Source organism: Numenius arquata, chromosome 1 (genome assembly GCF_964106895.1).
Source record: "Numenius arquata chromosome 1, bNumArq3.hap1.1, whole genome shotgun sequence".
NCBI lineage: Eukaryota > Metazoa > Chordata > Aves > Charadriiformes > Scolopacidae > Numenius > Numenius arquata.
The window spans coordinates 77,017,046-77,037,502 of NC_133576.1; the positions used below are offsets into that span (position 1 = coordinate 77,017,046).

The window sequence follows — 20,457 nt, forward strand, 5'->3', positions numbered from 1 at the left end:
AACAGCAAAGAAAATAAAAGTACTTTTTTACTCTTTGGTTAGTCGCCTTTCTGCTTCTGAGCAGTAGAGCGTTCACTTCTTTACTGAGCAAAGGTTTATGTAAAACCATGAGCTTTGCATTTAAGATGTGCATCTCTTGCAAGTTGGGACTCCAACAACCATGGCCATATCCATCTGGGGTCTTTAAATATGGAGTAATGTCCTTTGAAATGTATGTAAAACTAAGTGAAGTGTTTCTGGAGACAGAATCTTTAGGAGAAAAGATATTGATGAGTCCTGAAGAGAAAGCAGCTCATAATCAATGGCATCCTTGACAGGAGCAAAAGCCAGAATTCACTAGCTTGTTGAAAAGCAGAGAAAGCAATGTTTCCCCTTATGGCTTTTTAGGAGTCCAAACAGATATATGACTGGCAATTTGTTGCAAAAAATATTAGTTTAACTGAACCAAAGCTGTAACTCGGAGCTTAAGAGATGCCCAGGTAGATTGCTGACTGGTGATTTGTTAAAATACTTGAGTATTTACATAGAATAAACTTCTGTTACTTCTTCCAGTCCAAAATTTGTGGTAGGGTTATGATGCAAATACTCCTAAAAGAGATGTCACTTTAGAAAACTCTTCCGGTTTTAGGCCTGCCCTGTGATGCTGCAGTTTTTAGAACTAGCTGTCTGCAACAACTAGCTGAAGTCTTTCACCAGAGCAATTAAATGCAGGTTTTTAACTGCAGCAGTGGTATTGCCATAGGATGAACCTGTTTGGAAGAGCTTTGAGATCTGTGGGGAAGAAAAGTGGGTTTAAAAAATGAAATTCTGTGTATATTTTGGCCGGCTGCTAAGTAGACTAAACATGCTGCATGCTTTTTAAATCCAGTGTTTGACAAAGATGTTGAACTGCTGTGGTTACTGCTGCTGTTTACAGAATCCCATAAGGTTCTTAAAATTTATTAATTCCTCATTAACAATCTTATGACTCTTTGTTGAGTCTGCTGGCCAGAGTGTGGCTATCTCTATCTTACCTGTCTCCTCTTTCCAGTGTTATTGAGATGAGTGAGATAACCTTCTATCTAATGTTGTGAAGTCTGAACAATGTATTTAAAATTGTTTATATTATTCATTATTAACTTGTTATTTTATTGACAGAATTTTGGAAGAGATTTTCATTTTCTTTTAGAAGAAAAGATGACTTCACATGAAATAAACATTGCTTTAATCAAGAAATCATTTTGACAGTTCTGATAAATTCATGCAATAAAATTGCATAGTCTAGTAAAATTTGATAGTGTCTAAATACTCCACCTGACAGAGTCCTCCTGGAAGGATTCTAATGACAAGTCATATACACCTGCAGTATGCTATGGAGGTCAGTGGGGATTTCCTTTAAGGCTTTCCTTGCAGAAGCTGCAGCATTTGACACGTAGGGGCAAATCTTTTTGGCAACAGGATGCTGCACCTCTTGTGAGATGGGGCTGTGCCTTGGGGATGTTCACGCCGTGCAGGTAGAGCCACAGCTTCAAGGAGCGTCTCTGTGGCGGCGGTCTGTCCAGTGCACGTGCAGAGCCCTTGCTGCAGGTACTGCCTACCCACATGAAGCTCCGTCGCTTCCTAAGTCTTGCAAAATCAGACTTGGCAAGAGCTGGAGGGTAGGGAACTGCTGATGGGGAGCAGAGGACTAAGAAGGAGCAAACGGACACCATTCATGCAGCCTATGGGACGTGGAGGCAGGAGGTCTTCTGGGCAAGATCCAGCCCGGGGTGATGGTGTCACCTGTATGTGCACACAGCTTCTTCAGCTGGTGATGAATCACACTGTGGGAAGGTGTTAATGGGAAATTAGGAGTAACATAAGTGAAAACCGGGTGCTCAGAGCCCCTCCAGAGGAAAAGCTGTGCTCAGGCAGCGTGAGTTCAAAATGCAGTGGTCTGTGTCTGTGCTGGGTTGTCTGCCACCTGGGTTTCTTCTCTGGGCGCAAGCCTAGAAGTCCAGTTTATCTTCCTGGGCTTTTCTCACACTCTTTGGTGTGCATCCCAACCAAGAGGATTTCGCCTCTCCGTTTTATTTAGTCTAGGCCCTCAGCTTCCCAGCACTGTGCTGTTTTAGAGATGTTACTTTTAAATGTATTTGTTTATGTCGGTGTTCATGTTTATCAGCTAAGGAAAGGGAAAGCACCACTCATGGACTTGCTGTAAACATTTGCAAAATGGCTTCACTGGCTTCCTGCATATCCCTCCTGAGGCGTCTCCTTTGCCTTCAGGTTTAGAGAAGTGCCTTGAGGAGGGCTGGGGCGCTGGAGGGCTGCCTCTCCCCTGCAGGCTCGCTCTTTGGCTGCGCTCCCCGGTGTAATGGGGGTGAGTACGGGTTACTAAAGGGAAGAGTTAGCGATGGCTGTGGACGGTGTGGCAAAGAGGTGGCCTCTCCATCAGGGCAGCGGCCCCACAGGCGCAGGGATGGTCCTTTGTGGCCCATGGCGGCGTGCGCAGGCTGGCTCTGCGGGTGGTTACCACCATGGCCGGGCTGCCGTACTGGCTGTAATGCCCGGCACCTAAAACAGCAGATGTGCATTCATGTCCTGCTGACCACCGTGGTAAACAAAACTGTAAGCAAGGAGGGATATTTTTCTTCTCCACCTTTTAAGAAATTGTCCCGCAGCAAAGGGGCTTGGCCTGTGGCCGTGTTGCTGCGGTTTCTTCTCTGGCCAGTGAGCTGGGCCCAGGCTGTGGGCTTGAGGGCTTGCTCTGGTGGTGGCAGCCACCGCTTCCCACATTCCCCAGAGCTGCTTAGAGAGGGCCACCATGTGTAAGAGGAGGGAAGGAGGGAGTCCTCCATGGCAGCTTCCTCTCAGCCTGGTTGTGCCTCTGGTCTGGGTTGGGGGAGCGCTGGGAGGTGGAGGGTGGCTGTGAGGGTCTGCATCACCTGCTGGGCTAGTGGCCACCGCTGCGTCTCCCTCAGCCTCTGCCTAGTTTTGGTGGTGGTGTGCTTTGCCTGCTGGCTGGAGCCATTTTGGGGCAGGCTTTCAACCACACCGAGAACCCATGCTCAGAGTTATCGTGGGTACCCTTGTGCTTGTGAAAATAGGGGTGTGTGCGGAACACCAGATGCTGGAGAAGCTCCGAGGCATTTTTCTAGAAAGCAGTTCAGCCCTGCTGTTGTGGGTTTGCTGAGAGAGCGGCAAGGAGACTGCCGCCTATCTCCCAAGCATTGCTGGCCACTGCTGGCAGAGGCAGCAGTTACAGGGCACCATTGTAATGACACCGTATCCATCTTGCCAGGTTATGGTGGGATCCAGCCTTGTACCTCAGGCAGGTGCTGGAAGTGGTTGTGCAGATCCATTCTGGACAGCAGCAAGCAAAACAAACTCACAGGATTTGTTTCAGAGACTGCAATCTCTCTGCCTATGAATTAGAATGAAGTTTGATGTTTGGTTTCCCTTCAGCTTGTATGCCTAATAACTGCTAATGCTAATTACATGAAGAAGGCGAGTTAGAAGGCAGGGCGTTTGGACCTGTGTTGTGCAGGACAAGGAGTGGTTTGCTTTATATGCTCCAGAGTCGTTGCCTGTGAGGCGGGAGGTAAGCTCTGAAACAGCCATGGGGGTTCTGCAACAGGTTTTCCTGTCCTCCCCTTAGATTTTTTTAAGTTAGCAAGATGAGGATGCAGCTTCTCACCTGTATCACCTGGCTCCAGCTTGCCCATTCACAAAGTAGAAGAGTAGGGTGGGGATTATTGGTAACGATTACTATAATTGAATTTAGGAAGGATTGTGCCATTTGGAATGTATTCCTGAAAGCGCTTGTCACTGGGTGTCAGAAAGTCCTGGAGTATCCTCTAGTCCTCAGCTGTCAGTGAAGTAACACAGTGTCTGTAACACCAGAGGATCCTCCTGGCAACTGATTTTTTTTTTTTTTCACTTTGAAAACTTAACTGAAAGTGAAGTTCTTAAATAGGAAAAGGGTACAAAACCAACTGGACCAATATTCACTTGGTAAATACAATGTTCTCTGCTTGCTTGAGGCTAAGCAGTATCTGGCAGTCTGTGGAAATTGACCTGCTAGTGGATAATGCTGATGGAAGGCTTTATGTTTTAATGATAATGCCATTAGTTAGTATTCACAAACCAGTTATCTGCTTTGAGCTGTGCAGAACTGAGTGGTATAATGTGATATTCTGAAAATTTCACTAAGTAAGCAAATACCCTGATTGTTGCCAGAGCTTCCTGTAAAAGAATGCACTGAGAGGAAATGGTTGCTTTAAATGTCATTTTTGTCCAAATATGGAACAACAGGAATAACTTTATATTTCCTGTGAACTAACTGGAAGCTCCCTGGATTTGCATTGCTTTGTGAAAATGATGTTCACATCACCAACAGGAAAATCATGTTCACAGAGCACTTTCAGGGGACTCCCATGACCCTACCTCCAGGACAGACCCCTGGGGAATTTGGAAAAGAATGTGAAAAATGAGGTCCCAGCAACACATTTCAGCTCCAGCCATCTGGTATTCTTTTGACTAAGAAGATGCGACTCTGTCTTTTAAACATCTTTTTAGTGAAGTACTACTTCCAAATGATGCTAAATTACAAAATAAATATTTTCTGAAATAATTAATATTAAACATTTAAAAATTGACTAGTATTCCCTTGAGTGGCTAAAATACACTGGAGATCTCCGATAAGAATCTGTGGTCTGTCTGCAATTTTTATATGAACATCCTGTAGGATTCTGGTAATACTAAAAACAACAACAAAAAAACACGCCCCCCCCCCCCCCAGCCAAACAGAAAAACCCTGCCAAAAACTACAAACAGCCCCTCCATGTCCCAAGAGCCATAATGAATTTTTTTTCAGATTGTATTCTATAGAGCTTTTCTTAAAATCAGTTGATTTTCTGAAAATTGTACAAGGCTTTTAAATAAAATCAGAGCTGAATTGTTGTAATTAGTTCAAATTTCAGCATGCACAGTGATATTTCAGACATTAACTTGACGTTCCTTTCAGATATTGTCTATATGTTAAATTGGGACTCAAAGTTTCCCTCAGACTAACAGGGATACTTAATTGATGTACTGACATACTAGTAACCATGAAGTCCCATGGTTTTCCACTGTGTAGGTTTGTTCCAAGAGACTTTTTGTCTGATCTAAAGCTATCCCAAGAAGATTTATTAGGAGAACACCTCTGCATTGGTAGAGAAATAAGTGCGGACCACGTCTGCTTCCTTCTGTCCTACTCGTGTACACCAGCCTACAGCCAAAGGAGGTCTTGAGGAGAATGGCTATTTTAATTCTTCTTATCCATGAAAGGTTTAATGAGCCTTTGGGGATTACTGCGTTGCACTTATTTCCATTGCTTAAACGTAGGCATTTCGTGCCATTTGAGATATTTACATAGGCCTGGCAGATACGACCCGGGGACCTAGGGGAGAGCTGTTCCCTCCTGGCCTGGCAGCTGGAGGCAGGTGGAATCCTACAGGATGTCTTGAATGGCACTGTTTTTCTGTGCTCTGTGAAAACAGGCTCTACCGAAAATGGAAACGATACAACCAAGGACTTTAAATAGCCTACTACATGACAGAAACTTCCAGTGATTGCTGACTAGAGCTGAACTTAACTTGATGACCTAGAAGGTGAAAGCTGTAAAACCAATAAGCTGTCCCTTAGTCCAGGGAATTCCCTGAATGGTCATAGTTAAAGACTACCCATGATTTGCTGGGAAAAAAAGGGAAAAAAAAGATCATGTAGATAAGCTGCCAACTTTATATTTTTTTTTATGGGGGAGAAAACGGACTTGGGAGAAGAGGAAAGACTAGAGCTTGCTGACATAAAATCATAAAATGTTCCCTTTTGTCTATTATTTATCTGTCCATAAACTGAACTGATGGGTTTGGAAATGAAATGAGAACGGTACTCAATTTCTGTTCCCTGCTTTGAGTCCTGAAAATGAAGGCATGGCAAATATTCCTTTTACTGAACTGTTTTGAGGATTGAAGTACAAATCATCATTCCAGGACAACTGGCTTTGTGTCAGCTCCTGTGAGTGACAGACTTCCCACTTTTCAGGCATTTGACCACGGCCAGTGCTTTAGCACAGACAGTACCAAGCAGCAGCAGTTACCCTCATCCTAGCAGAGGTTATGGGAGTGACCAAGGGTGAGGGACCCTGCACCAATTTGCTCTCTTCTCCTTTCTGACCCTTGGGAAGCTGGCAGCCCTGTTGGAGCCCATATGTGCACAGCTAGCCTTCCTGCAGTACTTGTGCAAGTGTTTGTGCCGAGGTTTCCATTCTAATTACCAATTAATACTACTTGTCATAAAGAGTGACATTTTCTATGATTCACTTCAAGCTACCCTTAGTAGTTTATTCGTTTTGAAGTGGCGTTTTCAGTTTAGGCGCCGCACTTAAACTGATCGTGTTTTTTGGATTACTAGCTGGTATGTTTTGGTCAGAAATGGGTGAGTTTGCAAGCAGGATGGTGATTTGATGGAATATTTGAGTTTAGAAGCGCCAAAATAAATATTTAAACCATGTCCAGTGAACAAAATAGTCAAAGATAAAACATTAAGAATAATAAAATTATTAAGACATAAACAATTTTAGAGACATTTTTCAGGAATGTTTAAATAGTGCAGTTTGACTTCTCTGATTTTTTTTTTCATTTGTTACGAGCAAAGGAAATAAAAGCCTGGGCTCACAAATGAGTTGCTTTTTCCTGATGGCTACTTCCTTCAATTTTAAAGGTGCCCATGTTCAGTGCAGTGAGGGGTTTTGAATCCACGCTTCAGCTCATGGTTGAGCACACGTTTACCAGCTGGTGCTTGGGAGATCTGCTGTCACACTTGGGTAGTGCAGTTCCATGCCCAGCTACCCAGCTCTTGTGGAGGCAGGATGAAAGTGAGTGGAAATGCCTTTATACTCCAGTGCTTTTGACTGTCATTAAGGAAAATGCTCAGGTTCCCATCTCTGATCTACTAAGATTTCAGCGTGCCATGTGAAGTGAAATTATTTCAGTGGGAGAGAGGGGGTTAGTCTTGCCTTTGAAGTGCTCCACAGCCCAGCAGGTTCCCTCCTCTTCTAAGAGCAGTGAGCTCAGACTCTGTGAGGCAGAAGACAGCGTATGGTAGAACAACTCTAAGTCTGGGTCAAACACTTAATGCAAAGTTTTGTTTTGAAGGAGTGTGACTTTGAGTTTTGTGGTTGGGTTTTTGATTTATTTTTTTTTAAATTATGGCAAAGAAGAATGATGTACTTACACTGAGCAATCAATTTGCTTTGCCAACATTTTTACAAGTATGTTTTAAATCCCTAGTTTAGGCAGGACAAATGTCAGTTTTCCCCCACAGAGTTCCTGTGAACCAGTATGTCAATACATGACATAACCTTTCAAAAGTAAGGTTTCAAAATGTAATTGTAGCTAGTATGTATGTTAATATACCATAACCATACCTTGTTACTGTTGTCTAAGCAGAACTAGAAGTTTAGAGGTCTGTCATTTGTGATTTTGTTAATAGATGAGAGTTCTTGTTTCTTGCAAATCACAGATTTCACCCTCTTGTTTAAATACAGTATGGTCAGATATAGAAACAATGAAGCTTTTTGTCCTGGTATGTTTATTTAAAAAAAGAAAAAAGAGGATTTTATACTGTTCAAATAGAGCCATCTGTTTCTATAATCTAAAGTAAACTTAATATTACAAAGGCAAATAACTAAATTTTGCTAACTTGCTAAGACAGTCTGGATTTTTTTGTTATCCTCTTGGTTCTAGCTAAGTGTATATCAGAAGTTTTAGCACCATGATATTTTTAAAGTTGTTAACGAACTGCAAAATTTAGAAAAATATTGAGGTTTACTGGAATATAGCAGTGATTTCCTCTAATGGTACTTTGCAGTTCAGCTAATTCAATACAGTTATATCTAAAGGGTAAAGACAAGAATAGTAATACAGCCAGGGAGCTATTTTGACATTCTGGAGAGAGAAGAAAATATGAGAGGAATGTGAGATAAGTGTCCCACAGTTGGCATCACCTCCCTATTCCTGTATTTGGTGGGATGTGAAACTGAAGACATCTATTGATCCAGCTCTCTTGTCAGCTACGTGAGTTGTACATACATGTACGTGGGTGGAAGTGCAGTGTCTGCGACGTAAGGATAAATCTCCCTTGGCCTTCCCCATTGTGATTAGGTTAGCGTAGGGGTCGAAGGAGTGGATTGTGTGGAGGGAGGAGATTCAGACTTAAAGCTCTCGCTGTCATACAGCAGTCCTCATCCTATTGGCATAGCCATTGCTGGTGTTTGAACTTGGAACCTGTATTGGAATTCAGTTCCAACTGGGGTTTGAACTAAAGCAACATAGAGTCAGAAATCTTCACAGTTTCATCAGAAAACACGATCAGTTTAAGTGTTGTGTCTAAACAGAGCATGTCATTATATAATGAATGAATCATGAGATGAAATAATTATGACTATTTTTACTTGTTGAAGCTTTTCAGCTATGAATTAGAAACATTGTGAGTAGTCAGGGGGTTTTGATATCTGTGCTAGTCTCACCAGTCACCTGTTTACAGGATTTTCAGTCAGTTGAAAGACACTGTGTTTTGGGTGGGAGAAGTGACTGTGTTCCCTGGAATGAGATTTTCAACATGAACAGTGTTAGATAAACAGTGAGAATTTTATTAAATTTCTACCTTAGAGATGTGCTTTACAGGGTAAGATTTGAACTCGATTGATACCTATGCAATTAGCCTAGGCTGGTAGGCAGCTCAGCAGCTGAAACTCGGCGAGCAGAGTCTAAGCTGATGTTGTGGGAAAGAGAACTCTGTTTTATCTTGCAAAATGCACTTCTGTAAGGGAGAGGAGCCATCCAAGAACTCACTCGGCCTTTGGATTTTTTTTTTGGAGATCTCTTTAGCCTCCAGAAATGGTGCATGTCCAAATATGGCAGTCGTCTCCCTCCTAAGCTGCTCATCTGGCTCTTTGCATCGTTCCTGCGCGAGTTCCAAGCAGGAGTCCTCAAATGCCAGGAAAGTAGCTGGACGTGGAAAACCAGGGAAAAACGTAACAAAAGGCTATAGCTACGATCTGACAGATGTCTTACAGGCTGCACTGCAAGAGCAGAGTTTCTTTCATCTGCTGTGGGAACTTTTTAGCAGCCTTCTCAGCTCTGTCACTGACAGGGCTTAGTACTCCTAAGGCTCAGTTCATGATTCGCGGAAGTCAAAGGTCCAGGTTGGAATTCTGATTCACTAGAGTCACTTTCTTAGAAATATATGTTAACATGATAGTCAATGAATCGCTGTCCTTTAGGCAAATACTCAGAATGCACGTAGCACATTTGTATATGTGAAAGGATGTAATCTTTTTGTAGTTTAATACTGATTTGCCAGTGTGATTCACTAAGCTTATCAGTTGCAGACAGTCTGGGAGAATGAAACGAAACGGAAATGCTTGTCAAAAAATGAAGCAATTTGTATCGCTAAAATGAGCTGCTGCTTCTGGGCTGACTGATATTTTGTGGGAGGAGTGAGATAAAATGAATGTCTTCAAATGTTATGTGAGAGGCTGGCCTGTGATGCAAGGAAGCTATGGCTATTTGAAAACTGCTAGCCCACCATGAAAAGTAGGTGAGGTATCATGATGCATCTGGCCTGCCTTTTCATCCCCTTCCCCCCTAACAGATTATGCTTCCTTCCCAGCACCATTCCTTCTTTGTTTTGGCACTTGGAGGACAGCAGTGATTCCTCCAAGCTCCATGCAGTTTCTGGGGAAGGCATTGTTTCAAAGAGGATGTCTGACAGATCGGACAAAACTATATTTCCGTCCATTTGTCTCATTATCTCTAGTCATGTGTGGCGGGAAATCATGAACTATATTCTTCATATCTTGAGACTGATTTAAAATCATAAAAGTTTAAAAATAAGCAATAGTTTGCATGGTTTCAGCTTACTTACCTTGTGACGATTATCTTTATTCCTTCAGGGTGAAGTTTCCCACTTAGGACTCGATTGCGTAAGGCTCTTAAGTCATTCCTAAATTCCAGAAATGCAGATCTCCCTGTTCAAAGATACTTAACTATATTTCTAACCATTTCCGAGGAATGACAAGCTATTGTAATTCTCTGTCCCATTCTGTCTGTAACATCTAGCCCTGTTTGATCCTCTGTATCCACTTTTCTTTCCATTTTCCCTGTGTTCTCATACATAGCCCATACTCCTTTCTGCCCATTTCAGTCTCTCCTGCTTAGTCCTCCAAGGTGTGCTTCGTCTGCACTGAAAACAAACATCCAAAATAGGTGACATGGATCTCAGCCCAAAAGTGCCTGTTTCTCGCCATTGAATAAAGGGAGGCTGCAGCGACTAGTTAAGATGTTTGTACTTACACTGGGTTAGGGGAACCCAGACTGTGATTCCTGTACCTGCTATAACCATGTTCCTCTCCCAGTGTACCTCATTACTTAAATGCCCCTTTGACCTCCCTAAATTGACCTTTGATCCATAAGCTGTTTCCAGTCTGGGCCTCCCATCTTCCCAGAGGACCAGAAGGAAAAATCTCATACAGATTGTTATCTCATCCCTCAGATTCAAAAATACATTTTAGTAGCAGGGGGTAATGCTATCCAGTTAGTGGCCGTCATTGTAAGCCAACCTTCCATCCACCTGCAAAGGTTACAGTCAGTGACAGTAGGAGATGATGCCATTGTAAAATAAACACAGTTTTGCAGGGCAGGTGGTCTCTGCTGGCACAGCAGGCTACAGCATTTGTCTGCAAATAGAACTCTATGCAGCTGTGCTCCCTGATGCTTAGTACCTTCTTACCTTCCTCGACTTTGGTTGTTCTAATCTGAGGTTTAAGAAACAGGAAAAATTGAATATAATGGCTTCATTTTTGGGAGCAAAAAAAGAGATCTGAAAGCACAAGTCCATTCTTCTGGCCATGCTAAATTTAAGAACAAAACCCAACTGAGAAATAAATAACAACATACTTTTTTTCTAAAGCAGTGCATGTTAAACAACAGGCTGAAGGAAATATGTGGGGATTAACTTGAAAACAGATGTTTATAATGATTCGATGACGTATTTTAATTACATTCCCAGATGCAATTAAAACAGACTTCTTCTGAATTTAAGGGATGTGTTGATAAAACTGATAACATTCTACATGATGCTGGAGGAGGAAGTATGAGTGGCAAGCTTGCGTCCTGCAGCTGTGATCTCATCAGGTCTGAAAACCTAGGAGAGGTCACAGTGGGTCACTTCTTGAAATGGGAGGCCCAATGTTTTTCCAGGCATACCCATGTACCGCAAGGAGTAAAGTGGATTATTCAGTGGGTGGCGCTTTTCCCTCCCGGTCAGTACTGAGTTGGTATTGTAGCATGTGTTGGCATCGTTTTCAGATATAATTTTCTTTGTGCAGTATATAGAATCATAGAATTGTCTATGTTGGGAGGGACCTTTAAGATCATCTAGTCCAACCATCAATCTAACTCTGATAAAAAAACATCACTAAACCATGTCACTAATATTCATTGTAATCAGTGTTAATTTTCATCTTTCTGAGCATTTGTAATAGAACATGGTAAAATGCTGTAATAATGTAAGAGAAAAAAGTTATTATTTTTGCTTTATGTGAATATGGAGAAATTGAGAGTTCAAACAACAAATTTGGTGGATCTACATTTTAAAAAAAATGAATCTTAACAAAACCAGCAAATTTTTCAGGAGCTGGTCCTTTAGTTTTATTGGACAGCCTTTCATAATTTTATTTTCAATAATAAACCCCCATTTCTCTTTGATGCTTTACTTTATTTCACAAGTAAAAATGTTACTGTATTATTTCACTTTCCAGAGTGATAATGCTTATTGGTCTCATTGGAGGTTTTCCAAATTCAAAACAGATTAGCTACATTTCCTCTTATTTCCCAGAAGTACTGATGTCCCCATAGACTGTGAGGCGTGCAGGTGTGGAGGGACAGGTGCCCAGCATCCGTGCTGAGAGCTGGCTGTGGAGAGGTGCCGTCCCTGGCTGCCTCCTGATAACAGCTTAACAGGGCTGCTGAAGGATCTCATGTGCATTGGTGGAGTATTCAGTGATACAAATGTTTTGCTGGTTTTCCTCCTAGTTTTTTTCTGAGGGATAAGATGACAGTAAAAGTGATAGACTGCCGAGTTACTTGCCGGTTGCTTCATGACTATGAGGAGGAAAAGGGGAGAGTAGCCCAGATGCACTTAAATGCACTGAAATACTTTGGTAACATAAAGCAACTGTAAGCTACTACCTGTGCATCAGTTAATCTGACTTCTCTCGTATGTTACCACCTTTCACGTTTTGCAAAAAAATGTGTGACTCTTTATGATCACATCATAGAAATCCCAGTCTTTTGGTTGCTGTTGTCTCAATGCAAACCAACCAACACCCAAATCTTTCAAGTTTCCATCTTAAGGCTTATGTGAACAAAGACATGAAAGCTTTTAGTTGTATTCATTAATATTAAGCTCCCTTCTTCAGACACCTACAGCAAGATCTTCTCTCCCTTGCTTCTGAGGGAAGTGGCACTTAGGAGTATTTCATGTGATGAGATCAGCAAGGCCAGCCGCACAGTCCACCTTCCTTCCCTCCGAAGATGAAAACACCCCTCTCCCAACTCCTCCTGTCCAGCCGCCCTCCAGAATTTCACTTTGCAGAATCCTGATAGACTTGGGAGTCCGTCAACATCTATGCTGAAGTATTGTTGTTTTCTGGAGGTACAAGTTGACTTTAGTTTATCTAGTGTAGAAACCCCGTGAAATGGTGCTGTCCTAAGGAAAACCTTTCAGAAAACAAGGATCTCTATAGCATCTACTGGAAAATAATTCAGCCTGGTTATGTTTTCACATGTTTTCTATGGGTTCTCCTGCTGCAATGAATTTGATTTTACTTAGTGGAAGGTTTCCCATCATAATGGCAATTACAGTCAGGCATTACAGAGGGCAAGAAAGAAAGAAGATGACTTGAAATGTGGTAGATGTAAGAAATGGACCAGAACCCTAGAGCTAGTCATTGGCTGGCCAGTAAACATTAACAGTTGCCTCCATATCTATTATTTAACATTAGGATCAGTTTGCTCTCTTAGAGGCTGTGGTTTGACTTGATTTCATAACATATGTCCAGAAATACTTGTTCATACCGTTTCCTGTGGTAATTACACCAATATTTGATTTCCTTTAAAAACTATCAACTTCCTATCTGATGATTGCCAATGATTAATTAAAAAAATTAGCAAATCAGTATTAAGAAATCTCATGGTAAACATCCAAAGGGTGTAGGCAATATTTTTTTGTCTTCAGAAAAAAAACCAAAACCCATATTCTTCAGGTCTGTTGTTTTTCTTCTTAAGTGTAGAAAATAAATCATGAACTGCAATTTCGCCATCCCTTTTTCCTCAAATCAATGGCACATATTTACAGAGACAATTCTATGATTCTATGATTAAGTATTTACACAGAACACAAGCCATTTATTAACAAACTGATATTAAGAAATGCTTCTATGACTGGATTGACTTTGTTTTAAGTATTCTGTTGGGCTCTAAATGTATGAATATAGAACCATAAAGGAGAATCCACTTGTTTTAAATTGAGGTGTTCATATTGATAGATGTGGGGTATGTGTGTATTCTATAAAAATGAGTTATTTTTTAAATGGTGGCCCAAACCCCAATGATTTAGAAGTAATAAGACAGTTTTCTATGTTTAAAAACTATAGTAAGTTTTTTTCTTCTTTTACAAAGGCGTTTTTTATTGGACTATGAGTAAGACCAGAAGTGTACATCTATATAAAGTATTGCATTGGGCTTAAGCACACGTTCCCCATGCTGGCCAGCCTGGCAGTCTGGATGGTACTGCTGATGTCCCTGGCCCATTGCAGTATGTTCTGCCCGTGACCTAGTTCAGACAATTAATTCTCAATTTCTCTTTTGTTTTCAGGGTTGTTCCGGTTGTGGAAAATGTGACTGCAGTGGAGTAAAAGGGCAAAAGGTAAGTCAGATCTCTCCATTTCATTATCTTGCTTATTTAAACCACACAGTGTATAGTCTACTGGGAGGCAGGTGAGCTGCTGGTTTTGGTGAACACTTGCACCACCATGGAGCATTGCCAAGGCCAGGCCATGCGCTCAACAACAGGGTTTCCAAAAAGCACCCAGCTCAGACAGGAGGGACAGGTGTGGGGAACAGCCGAATGCCCTCACTGCAGGATGAAGCCCCTAGCCCGGTGCTTGGCCATGCCCTCCCTCTTTCCCCATCAAGCAGGATGCCAACCTGGCACGCTCACCTTTCCTACCACCTCACCTCCAGTCTTTTCAGTGGGTAGCAGGCTTGACAGCCTGACCACCTCTGGAAGCGGTGCAAGCAGGTCAGGGCAGAAATGCTCCCCTCAGCATGCTGGGCAGATTGCTCTCCAGGAAGGCTGTGATGTATCATAAGCAGTGTACCCTGACCAGGGTTAACCCTGGGAGGCAATAATCTGTAATAGGAAGGAGGTTAATAAGCAACTTAAATATAGCAAAGTGTTTCAGGTCAAGAAAAAAAAAAATTAAAACTTTTTGACCGAACCTTGCAAATAGGTTTTAAAATTCCCATTCAGCTATCCAACTTTCTGTTTATGAAACAGAAAAGGCGCTTTACAGGTTTCTTTTTAAGCAGTAACAGTGAAGAAAAAATATAACGTACTTAAGCATTCCATGAGTTCCCCCTGTAAATTACCTGCTTTTGTAAATATTGTAGACATTCAATCACTCTCCTTATCTCTTCCAATTTTGCTGTAGAGATTTTAATCTACAGCGTGTTCTGTTCTGGATGCACATGTACTGTATATCTACCATTATAAATGAGTGTAAACCAAAGGTTTAATCATTCTGTGATTGCAGTGGGAACATTTTTTGAGGTAAGTTGTTCAGGTCACCCAAAGGACTGCTTAGAAGATGTAGGGGGTTGGTTTGTTTTTCGTTTTGTTTTTTTAAATAAATATACAGCTGGTGTTTTACATCATCTCACATGCAATAGCTACATATTTACAGGTGAGGGTTTTAAAACTGTTTGTTAGTGGCTTTTCTTTGGTGTTTTCCAGAATAAGGAATGTAAATGACTTAATTCAAGACCCAAGCAAAGATAATTTTCTTTGTAACAGAACCCAGATTAATTTGTTAGACAGATGAAAAGTGTCAAGGTCCAAAACATCTTTTAGGTGGAGTCTCCTTTTGTTAGCGACCCATTAATATCTGTTTAATAAAAGCAGCTATATATTAAAAAAAAATAAAGCAAGAACTTGGGAAGGGTTCCAAGCTCTGAATTTATTCCTTGATATCTTGATCTTATTTTTCAGTAACAAGTACAAATGAATCATTGTAGAATGAGAGAGATACTACATTATAACTCTCTTGTTAAAAGCAATTAGTTTTCATTTCATAGAGCATGGCAGCATCTTGTAACTAGATCATAATTTGAAAAAATGATAGTTTGGGGCAATAAATTGTATTAAACCTTACACGTAATTTATTTCCAGCTGTAATCCTGACTTTCTTTGGTAGAGCTCTTGTTGGCATTTTTCATTTGCATAGTCCAGAGACTCAAAAGTTCTTTTTGAAAGAAAAAGGTGCTTGTCTGATATGCTAGAAGCCAAAACTACCTCAAATTAATGTAGATTATTTAAAAATGTAGAAGAGAGAAAAATATCAGCCCATGGCAGCAGAAGTCATAGTAAACTCCAGATCTTATGCAAACTTTTCCAGCAAGTCATTGTACTCCATGCTTTTCCTAATGGGTTCCATCACAAACTTCTCTGTCTTTAAACATATGCGTAGTGAAATATTTACATTCTTTTAGACTGTGTAGGAAATTTAATTATTGACATTAGAGACATCTAGACAGGTGAATGAATAATTATACCTAGAAAACAATATTCCGGAAAGGCATTTGAAAGTATTTTGGAATGCATTTAAAAGTAACTTGAATCAAATCAAAGTATCATAGAATCATAGAATGGTTAGAGTTGGAAGGGACCTTAAAGATCATCGAGTTCCAACCTCCCTGCCCTGGGCAGAGACACCTCCCGCTAGACCAGGTTGCTCAAAGCCCCATCCAACCTGGCCTTGAACACCTCCAGGCATGGGGCATCCACAACTTCCCTGGGCAACCTGTTCCAGTGCCTCACCGCCCTCACAGTAAAGAATTTCTTCCTAGTATTTTATCTAAATCTCCCCTCTTCCAATATAAAACCATTACCCCTTGTCCTGTCACTACACTTCCTGAAAAAGAGTCCCTCTCCGGCTCTCCTGTAGGCTCCCTTCAGATATTGGAAGGCTGCTATGAGGTCTCCCCGGAGCCTTCTCTTCTCCAGGCTGAACAACCCCAGCTCTCTCAGCCTGTCTCCATAGGGGAGGTGCTCCATCCCTCTGATCATCTTCGTGGCCCTCCGCTGGACCCGTTCCAACAGGTCCATGTCCTTCCTGTGTTGAGGACTCCAAAGCTGGACACAGTATTCCAGGTGGGGTCTCATGAGCGCAGAGTAGAGGGGTAGAATCACCTCCCATGACCTGCTGGCCACACTTCTCTTGATGCAGCCCAGGATGCGGTTGTCTTTCTGGGCTGCCAGTGAGCACTGCCAGCTCATGTTGAGCTTCTCATCCATGAGCACTCTCAAGTCCTTCTCCTCAGGGCTGCTCTCCAGCCATTCTCCACCCAACCTGTATTTGTGCCTGGGATTGCCACGTCCCAGGTGCAGGACCCTGCACTTGGCCTGGTTGAACTTCATGCAATTTGCACTCTCAAGCCTGTCCAGGTCCCTCTGGATGGCATCCCTTCCCTCCAGTGTGTCGACTGCGCCACCGAGCTTGGTGTCGTTGGCAAACTTGCTGAGGGTGCACTCTATCCCACTGTCCACGTCTCCGACAAAGATGTTGAACAGCACTGGTCCCAGTACCGACCCCTGAGGGACTCCACTCGTCACTGGCCGCCAATTGGACATTGAACATTGACCACAACCCTTTGAGTGCGGCCATTCAGCCAGTTCCTTATCCACCAAGTCAATCAATGTATATCAGTGTTCAATCATCAAAAGTATATCAATACTTGCTCTGAGTTTTATTTAAAAATATCTGCCCCCTGCACTTGTTTTAGCCTAGTACAACTTTTTGTTCCAATTCTTTACATTTAATGTCTGTCTAGAATAAGATCAGCCTGCTACCCAGTCCCAGGACTGAAGACAGAAGTTGGTGAGGGTCTAGCAATGGTTTTTCCAACCAGCACATTTGGATTTGCAATGTCTCTGCTAAACACGGTTCCCATTAATGCGCTCATCAGTAGTGGTACCTGTTACCTCAGAGGTCTATGTGAATGTTGCTTAATTAGAGAAGGACTGGTTAGAAAGCCTAGATCCTAGCCAGGATCCAGGCCAGAAGAGGGCCGCCATGCCCAGCTCTTGTGGCACCCCAGGAGACCACGTTAGAGAACATCTGCTCTTCACTTCTCACGTAGCCACTTGCGTGGGAAGTACGTATTCATTCTGCCTTGCACCATCCACAGCCAACATGTTGCCTGCACTGGAAACCCTTTTGATCTGGCTTCCATGTTGTGCAGAAGTGCACAGACGCTGAAGGGCCTTTTCCAATCCGCCCACACTCTTCAGCAATGTAACCACACCAGTTTAATGCCGTGGGAGCTTCGGCAGCTGCGGAAGTGAGTGCTGGGTTTACCCTTTAATGCCTTAATTATTAACATCTGGAGATATATTTCCTACCATAGTGTGGGAAGAAGTTCCAGACTCTATGATTTGGGGGTGGGGTTTAATTAAAATACATTTGGCCAAATAATCATATTAATGATCTCACCAGAAAAAATGCTGAAAATAGTATTTGACTTAAAAGCTGTGAAATGCCCAAGAAATTACTAGACAGCATTTCAGACGTGGAAGACTAAATTACACTGCCATATTTTTCTGTCTCATTTGAGAATCTTTTCATCAATATGACCATTTGGATGGCCATATTTAGAATACATTCAATATGTTCTCTCATTAGGCTGTTTCCATGAAAATTGTATCTCTATGCCAAACTCCTTTAAGATGACTCATGCTTTATCAAGGGCATATAATTGACAAAGTCTAAGGGTTTTCATCCCTTTCAGAAAATTTCAGAAAGTGAGTGTAATTGCAACAGATGGCTCTTATCCTATAAAGCCTCTATTATTACACTGAACATCAGGCTGTTATTTTAAGCTGTAAAATGTAAAGTATCAAGTATTTGCCAAACAAAAGGTGCAGAAATTTTAGAAAAACATAATATTGCTAAAATGATACAATAATAAATAATACCTTACTGTTTTCCATTAAATAGATTAGCCTAAAACATCTTCTTTTACACTTTTCCTTTTACACTTTTTATTTGGTTTTCTGTATAATAATTCACTGTTCTTTCTAACCTCGTTAAAGTGTAAGAGCTGTTTAAACTGATTAGAGTTTTAATGCTCGCCTACATTTTACTGGGTTTCTCAGAAATAGACAGAAGCTATGTTTTCTCTTTTATGCCTACCTAGATTTTGAGAACAATTTCAAGCAGCTGTGGAGATAAGAAGCTCTAGCCATTAATGTGTGTAGAAAAAGCATGTTAAGCATTTCATTACCATTTAGAACAAAGACTGTATAGAGCCGAGTAAAATTCTCCATGCGCTGACTTTTTCCAGGAATGTTCATTCTCTCATTCATGACCATTTACACTCATTTTACTCTGTATCAGAAACACGTATAAATGGAGGTTACACTGGAACTTTGTTGTAACTAATACAGAATGATTCATCTTCTAACACGTATCAGTTAGAATGCATTAAAGTATAAATGCTCATTCTTTAGTATAAATCCTTTATGATGATTGCCCTGCCTCAGCATTACCTGTTAAAAGTTAAAGTGACGAGAATATCAAAAGTGATTTTGTCATTGCACGTGAAGTATTGCACTTAAAAAAAAAATCTCTGCCAGGAAATTCTGGGAGAAAATAGAAAATAAGAATGGAATTAACTCTCACGTAGCTGCTGCTTTTGTGGGTTTTTTTTGTTGTTTGAGATGTAAGAAAACTTGAGCAAATAATTTTATATTGGCATCTTTTTGCTTGCCTAATTCTGAAGATGTATCTGTATTATTATACCTACATAAAAATTCCTTCTCCATTTCCCTTGCTGGGTGTATCATCCCTGTGTGAATTGATCATGCTGCAGAAGTACACAAACTGGCTTTGCTTGAGCCATTTTGGGTCTGGAAGCCAGGTAGCTCGGTTACTAGCTTAGGCTGAAAGTCACTGGGACAGTTCTGTGGTCCCCCATCAACAGGAGCAGCAAACAGTCTTTTCTTTCCTGCACCCTCATACAGCCTTAAGAGTCACGCATGGTTTTGTTGTGTGCAGGTGATTGTGCTTCTCCACTTTCTGTGGGTAATGAAGAGTTGACTGTTCCGGTTGACTGTGTCCCTGTATATTTGGTTTGGTTTGCTTTGGTTTTTTTAAGGTTCACCAGATTAGGAGGGCCTTCAAGGCTTTTCCTGTCATTTTAGGTATCAAAAGATACAACAAAAATATTTGTGATATAGATTATTTAAAACAATGTAAATCCCCTTGTTGGAGAGATGCTCCAACAGTTAGTGGGAAGATCACTATTAAGTACTTCTGAGTTTCCTTTACAATATAGCAGAGGGTAACACATCAGTTCCTCTATTGGAGTAAATCAGTTATCACTAGATCTGTGGTTTTCATATTCAGCCAGTATTAGCAACTGTCACAGATGGAATATTTGACACCGTTATGATTTAGCAGCAATTCAAAATTTATTAATGATTTGAGGTAGCTCAAGAGGTTGAATTTTAGCAGCACTTAAACATTAACCAATTTAAGGATTTAAATATTTAACAAAATATTTGAACAACTTAATTACAGATTCAAAAATTACAAGCTTCATGCTAATTCACTATAAAGCATGACAAATCAATGCATATGCATGTGAGCACAAACATACAAACACAGACCACTTGAGAAGTCACACACACACCCACACCCGAGTTTTTAACTGCTAGGACCAAGGGTCTCTTTGCTGCAGGCGACTTCAGTGAGCCGACAGGTGCCTCCTTACACACGCACAGACACATGGACAGAAAGTATTTGGATCCAATGAAGTATAAGAACACCCACACTCATAAAAGCTACTGTGTATATTAGAAACTCATGAATAGAGAGGTGGATGAAAGAGAGGCTAGCCTATAGTTAAAATGTCCCTCTTCTCAAGTTTGGAGTAAATACTCACAATGCATCGGCATTCCTCAGTGGGCAATAACTGAAACTCGAGAGGGTTGACTCACCCATGCCTTTTAATCCTGGAGGTGTCTGCTGAAGCAGCATCCCAACTCAGGGGAGATGCTGATCACAGCCTGCTGAGATCCAGAAGAGCTCAAAGGGTCTTACTAGAA

The 20,457-nt window shown here is 41.4% G+C and overlaps 1 protein-coding gene across 1 annotated transcript in view; it reads left to right on the forward strand.

The window, feature by feature from the left end:
* Nucleotides 1-20,457, forward strand: part of COL4A1 (collagen type IV alpha 1 chain) — a 130,229-nt gene that overhangs the window by 41,846 nt on the left and 67,926 nt on the right. Inside the window, exon 2 of the mRNA XM_074156738.1 lies at nucleotides 13,945-13,995. Coding sequence (XP_074012839.1) covers nucleotides 13,945-13,995 — 51 coding nt within the window. The remainder of the gene's footprint in view (nucleotides 1-13,944; nucleotides 13,996-20,457) is intronic.